The sequence below is a fragment of a genome, unplaced genomic scaffold, assembly GCF_019419815.1.
Source record: "Pyrus x bretschneideri cultivar Hongxiangsu unplaced genomic scaffold, Pyrus_bretschneideri_v1 Contig10, whole genome shotgun sequence".
Taxonomy (NCBI): Eukaryota; Viridiplantae; Streptophyta; class Magnoliopsida; order Rosales; family Rosaceae; genus Pyrus; species Pyrus x bretschneideri.
The window spans coordinates 642,720-649,567 of NW_025999391.1; the positions used below are offsets into that span (position 1 = coordinate 642,720).

Consider the following 6,848-nt stretch of genomic DNA (forward strand, 5'->3'; position numbering starts at 1 on the left):
CTCTGACTTCTTGCTAATTGATGGGCTTTGGCAGCTATAAAAATAAGTTGGCTTGAAAGGTGTAAGCATATTGTAGTGAAGTCTGACAAGAATGTAACGCAAATGGAGGAGGATTCTCTCCCTTATTAATTTCTTTCTTCTTTTCTCTCCTCTTACTTAAACAGTTACGATTAAACCACATCAACATCTTATATTGATTTTTTTATAGAAACAAAAAAGACGAAAAAGACAAAAAGCAAAGTGAGATGAGGAGAGGGAAATATATGAGAATAGGAGGGGAGAAAATCTTACTCCAACGCAAATATGACAACTAAGCTAGGTGATAGTGTTGCTAGGTTGGCAGCAAAGTGAAGGTAGAGTGCTCAATCGCTCAATCTGTTTCAAGATATGAATGAAATGGATTGCTAAATGAAATAGGTAGAATTGTTTTTCTAGCACAACGGCATCACGGGGAAACCTAAGCCAAAGCTAGGAGATAATATGTATATATAAGAAAACCTAATAAAAACGCTTTTTCAACGATAACTAGCAATTGTACACATGTTATGCATGTGCTTATTAAAAGTTTGAAAATAAAATTTACAAAGAAAAAAAAATAAAATGGTCACTAAAACTTTTTAGTGGCGATCTTCAAACGGTTTTTTTGTCACTGAAAAGTTGTTCATATTTATTAACTGTTTTTGGATAATTACTTGTCACTAAAAATTTAGTGAAAATGCCCCTCATTTGCTGCCCAATTCTCAGCCTTCTTCCTTTGTTGCACAGTGAAATTATGTATTTTGGTCATCGTGGGAAGGAAATGAGGCTGGGTGTACGCATGTTAGTCATCTAGGAAAAGGAGGAGGCTGGATGTACGGGTGTTGGCCATCTGGGAGGGGAAGCAAGTGTTGGTGATGGTGCAACCACTCTCTGATCTCTCGACACTTGCTCCCCTTTAATCTCAACCTGAAACCAACAAATCCCAAAAACCCTCAAGCCTTCCAACAAATCGAAAAAAAACACCATCTTTGCTGAAAATTTTGAATTTTCTCAGGAATTCTCGACTATTCCTGAGATTTTTTGGTGGGCTTTGGTTCTCCGGTCCCGTATGTTAAAGGGTTTTGGCTTTGGTAGCAAATGAATATTGGTGATTTCTAGGGTTTTGCGGTGCTTAATGGTTAGGGATTTGGTTTCGGTTTCTGGGTAAGCAATTTTCAACTTAAATTCAGTACATTTTTTTTGTCAAATTTGTTTGACGGCATGATTTTTTGATCCTTTACTGAATGGTTGTTAAGAAATGTTAGAATTTTTAGTTGTTTTGATTTCTTTTGAATTTGTTTTTTATTTTATTTTCAAGCCTCCAATTTTGTAAGGACTGTTTCATTATTTAGAGATGTAGTTTCATCTGGGAAGGAGGCATGTTAGTCATTTGGGAAAGGAATTTTTCTTCCCTTCCTACTTGGGTTAAAGAAATTTTTCTGGTTTAAACATTTAGCTACTGGATTGCATGAAATCAGTATTTAAAGAATTTTTTGTAAGAGAATGCGTTGATGGAAATTTTTTGCCCCACAAATTTACTCACAGAGCTTCCTGTGAATTAAGTCTTGAACTTTTGATTGAAACTTTCTTAGAGTTTTTAACATTTTTGTTATTACTGCTTTTGTTTTAGATTTTTCTTTTGTATGATTTTTATGGGATGTTGATTTGTGTAGGCACTTGGGTGATCACAACATTCTCACTCGGATGAGCACAGGAGAGTTCAAAAAGAGCTTTCAAGTGCTACTCAGAAGGTAAAGTAGAATATGCATTCCTTTTTCCTTATTGCTTCCATGTTGGCAGGTATGGAGTTTCCTTACAAATATTTTAATCTGAACTATTGTATACCACTGTCAATATCTTTATTATTATCCCAATTCTCATCATACGATAATCAAGTTAAAAGTAATGCATGCTCAAATCATTGGTTGTGGCATAACTCGTAAAATGAGGGTTTTTTTATGGCAAGAAATAGGATGATTGGTCTTAAGAGAACCAAAGAGGATGTTAACATTACGGGTAAATTACACTTTACCACCTCATGTTTGAGGTCTATTACAACCTCATACAATATCTTCAAAATATATCACTTTCATACCTCATGTACTGTTTTATTTCAATATAATACATCTGTTACATTTTCCATCTATTGGTCCTTTAAGAGCTATCGTGGTTGCCAAATTTGTGTCATGTGGCAAAAAAAATAATTTTTTATACATTAAAAATATTATAATAATTTACCCTCTTTATTTAGAAGAAAAAAAAAAAAAAAAAAAACAAAACCCAAACCCACACCCAGATCCCCTTCCTTCCCCCTTACCATTCTGCAACCCCCGACCCACTTCTCCCTCCACCTCTCCAATGGCTTCCTCCTCCCTATCCCTCCTCTCCCCCCACAATGCCTCAAGAAGCTCGTCGTCGACAAGGCAGTCAAGTATGTCAAATCGGGAATGGTCCTCGGCCTTGGCATCGGTTCCACCGCATCCTTCATGGTCTTCAAGCTCGGTGAACTCTTCAAATCCGGCGAATTGAAGGACATTGTTGGAGTCCCGACTTCTAAGCGCACAGAGGACCAAGCTCACCAGTTGGGTCGACGGTGCCGATGAGGTCGTCCCAAATCTCGATTTGGTCAAAGGGTGTGGCGGAGCTCTGCTGAGGGAGAAGATGGTGGCGGCGGCGTCGGAGAAGTTTGTGATGGGTATTTTGTATGGGAGGGGAGGTGAACAGCTGGGTTTTTTGGGGTTTTGGGTGGGGTGGAGTGGGGGATGAGGTGTTTGGGTTGCAAGGAAGAGGAATGGGTTGGGGAAGAAGATGGTTTTATTTTTTTTTATTTTTATTTAAAATTTTAATTTTTATTAATAGGGTAAATTATTATAATATTTTAAATGCATAGAAAAAAAAAAAATTGCCACGTGGCACAAATTTGGTAGCCATGTCAGCACAAATGTGGATCTCATATTTGACACGTCATCATTTAATGGTTTACTTAACGGATTTTCTAACAGATGTATGAAATTGAAATAAAATGATAAGTAAATGTATGAAATTGAAATATTTTAAAGATGTTGTAAGGAATTGAAATTGACCTCAAACTTGAGGAGGTAAAATGTAATTTACCCTAACTTATTATGTGATGATATTTAGGGATATATGATTATGTAACTTAAAATTGAACATCAAGCATCTGCCCATGTCCAAGATAATAATTGTTATGTGCTGTTGAGAAAAATTAGATAATGTTTTAACTTTTTAGTTTTTATTATAGTGGATCTTTCTTTTTCATTGTTATAAAGCTGTGGTACAGAACTTTGTGACTTTTTCTGCATTAGGTTGATATAATTCATCTCTAATTTATTATGAATTATCATTTTAAGCAATGCTTAACTAAAACTGCTATGTTGTATTGTATCAATTTTGGAATTAAATGATAATTAGAGATCACAAAGAGAGATGAAAGCATCTTTAATGGTGGTTAAGAATTTTGTTATAACATGATTGTTTCCTCTCTGATCACAATTTGGCTTCTAGTTTCTCAGAAAAAGTTCACACTTTTTTTCCTTCAACAAAACAGCTCAGATTCCAAATTTATCCAACAATTTACTGATTTTGTATTTTTTTTTTTTTTTGTTTAGACTTATTTTCTTAAAACATATGACCCAACTTTTTGTCCTGGAGAGAAGAGCTTATGCATCGACTTCGTTGAGTGTTGTTTGCAAGAGAAAGTTACAGGTTACTTCATTTAATTAGTATTTAATTTTACCTTCAACCTTGCAAATTTTTATTATTTAATGAAATGACACAAGCTTTCTTTTTATGCAAAAACCTTTAATTAACTTGGAAATTTTCTGTTTCACCCACTGATCAATGCCAATGACAACAGGTAAAGGTGTAGTTAATTGTGAAAACTTCTTCAATATTCTTAGACATATCCTGATAACACTAAACATAATTAGAAAAATTTAATTTATATTCAGTATATATGTTTACAAAATAGCTCCCATATATGTATATATTATTTGTCATTCCTTACTGGTGATTTATATTTTTGAAACGAGTATCTGTTTGTAAATAGTGATTGAGTGTTTACAGTTTTACTTATACATTTTAAGGTATTGGAAAAAAAAAAATATGTACACTTATTAAATTTATTAGAAGTTTCAAATGAATTGTGGTTTTCTTCTGACTGAAGTTCAAATTCATTGTTACTTTTGGTTTTTGAAGTGTTTCCCAATTGGGAATTGGCTACTCTTTATTTGGTTCTCAATGAAAAAGAATTTAGGTGTTCTAGTTGATTAGTCAGCCAGCTACATCACGGTATTTACTTTCAATGTTGAGTATAATGAGGGGGCACAGTTAGACATCAAGATTGAGAAAATCGGTTGCTAAACATTTTCATCCTACTACAGCTTTGCTAAAGATTTTATTCAGTAGCACATTTACAAAATAGTCCTTTCAAATTAATAAACAATCTCCTTAGAGTAGTTCCAGTCTGTGAACCCTCCCCCGGGCAATACACTATGATATCCATCTAGTGAACAGTAACTACCCTTAATGAACAGTAACCGCATTTTGCATCTCCACCGTTGCACTTCAATAGTCCTGGTAATAGGCAATAAAATATTAGTATTTTTTATTTATTTATAATTAATATTATATTATTTAATTTGTATAAATTAATATTATATTATTAATTTATCTTTTCCAATCTCTTCCCGAAACTTCTACCATTTTTGTTTTCTTCTTCCTTCCCACTCTCTCACTCCCCTCTTCCTCATTGTTTTCCCTTTGCGAGAGCTCTCACCCACTTTCCTCTTCGAAAATTAAACAAATCAAACTCCAAAACCATGAAACCTTAATCTCTGGGACTAAAGGATCCTAACTATACCATTGCATGCGTCATCGAACCATCATGGTGTAAACCACCATTGAAGCCGAGTTGGAAGCAAGCGAGTTGTCGGGAAGGAGCGAAGGAAGCTAAGGAAAAGCCTAGGCGAGAAGCTCCAGCGAACCTCATCGTGGATAGCGAGGGTCTGATTGAAGACGCCATGGGAATTATCCGCACCATCTCTCTCTCTCTCTCTCTCTCCTTTTCTCCCCTCTGTGAACTTGAAGAAATTGTATTGTTTATTTTTTGGGAAGAAAATGAGAGAGAATAAAGAAATGGGAACGCCTGGTGGTGTGGTGGAGTCACCGGCATCGGCGAGAAGCTCGTCCTCCGTCTCTGGGATATTGGCATCGAGATCGACCTCTGCGAAGAGCTGTCCAGGCCCGTCCACCACGTGGCTAACGTCGCCCAGACGTCAGCCTTGCGTCACATGCCCTTCGGGCTCTCGGGCTGGCAACTCTTGCCAGGCCTCTCCTTCGGGCTCGCTCGGGCTCCATCGCCAGCACACGCTGGACCAAGTTGCTCGGGCTTTCTCGCCCAGTTTGAGAGCCAGTCCACTGGGCTATTGCCCATGGTGGAATTGCTCTTACAAATACATTAACAAACATCTATACACATGCATTTAGGTTGAAGCACAGTTAAGAATCTTGAAACAAGAGAATTCAATCATTTTAGAGGATCAGGTTAACCTGTGATTATATAGTTACATTTTGATAAAACCCGGTTGAAAACTTTCAGTTTATTATTATTTTCTTCTTCTGATTCAGCTTCTTTTTATCAATTTGTTTTATTTAGTTGGAAAATTAGGCCTTTATTTATTTGTTTGGTACAAGTTTTCTATTAAGGTTTAAATAAGATTGTTAAACTTAGTTTTGTTGCGTTGCAGAGGAGTTTATTTACATTTTTAATAAACGAATTCCAGTTTGTAACGCTTCGGTTCCTTCAATTTCAGGTATTTAATTGTTGCGTTTCTAAATTTTTCACTCCAATGATTAAAAAGAGGCTTTTGTAAACTGGGAAGAACCCCTGCATGTATTGTTTCTATCACATAAAACTATTCCTTCCCAGCCATATTGTTTCTATGGCATAAAAGTATGGCCACACAATAAAAGTATATAGTAGACACATAGGTAAAAGACACCTTGGAAATAAAGTATAGTAATTAATATTTAATTAACTAATTGATAAAAGTTGGTGATCCAGATTTAAGGCTGCACAAACTAAATTTGTTGAGGGTAGGCTTAAATTTGGGTAAGAACCACAAATCTCTAATTCTTTTCAATTTTTGTTCATTGCAGCCGTAGTTTATTCTAAAGTCATGTTTATGGAAGAAAAAACGAACTCCCAACTATGAAATCCAGGAAAGGTAGTAATCTTTTCTTTCTTTGTCAACTTAGTAAAAAATGATTTCCTAACCATTGTTGTTTACACTTATTTGCTTACAATGTGAAGAAGTTGTTCATTGTCTGATCGACCCTGGCCTTTGTTACCGCCACAACTGATACACATTTTAATTCACTTTCTGTAAGTAATATCTCGGTCTTTCTCCACATTTCACACTGAATTATTAATGGGAATTCAATCTGCTAGGTTTTCTACACCCACAACATTGTTCTATACATAATATCTCATTAACACGGCTAGGATCCAGTTTTAGTTTCTTTGGACCACATTTTTCTATTAGCTAAACCTCAAACTCCTGCTTAGAGTTGAAATTTGTATCTAAATTGTTCAAACTATTGTTCTGATGTTCCGGATCTTTAATTTTTTGTGTGCTCTTAAGACCAAATACATAAACATCCATCTACTCTTATATTTTTTAGGTATTTTAAGAATAATCATTTTCTGCTTTTTTTATGATTTTATATCATGTGCTGGCCAACACCAGGAGGGCAACGAAGTCATAAAGTACAGTGACGTGAAAAATGTGAGTAAATTTAAACCTAAA

The 6,848-nt window shown here is 35.4% G+C and overlaps 1 protein-coding gene across 3 annotated transcripts; it reads left to right on the forward strand.

Annotated features, from left to right (window-relative positions):
- Positions 1–544: 544 nt before the first annotated feature.
- LOC125468530 lies at positions 545–6,500 on the forward strand. 3 transcript variants are annotated; one of them, XM_048564362.1, is made up of 5 exons: positions 548–1,182; positions 1,692–1,769; positions 3,648–3,744; positions 5,787–5,852; positions 6,199–6,500. In XM_048564362.1, exons 1-5 carry the CDS (start codon positions 1,154–1,156, stop codon positions 6,202–6,204), a joined length of 276 nt encoding a protein of 91 aa, XP_048420319.1. In that variant the 5' UTR covers positions 548–1,153; the 3' UTR covers positions 6,205–6,500. The 3 variants fall into 3 exon arrangements, 2 of the variants coding, with proteins under 2 accessions (XP_048420316.1, XP_048420319.1); XM_048564359.1 differs by having other exon boundaries at positions 545–1,182; positions 5,787–6,500; XR_007250926.1 differs by lacking the exon at positions 3,648–3,744 and having other exon boundaries at positions 552–1,182.
- Positions 6,501–6,848: the final 348 nt, after the last annotated feature.

Bases quoted from the DNA above. Each gene is read 5' to 3' on its own strand.
- LOC125468530 (XM_048564359.1), top strand. From the start codon at position 1,154: ATGGTTAGGGATTTGGTTTCGGTTTCTGG. The intron at 1,770-3,647 runs GTAAAGTAGAAT...TTTTTTGTTTAG, and splicing joins TTTCAAGTGCTACTCAGAAG to ACTTATTTTCTTAAAACATA. The intron at 3,745-5,786 runs GTTACTTCATTT...GTTGCGTTGCAG, and splicing joins TTTGCAAGAGAAAGTTACAG to AGGAGTTTATTTACATTTTT.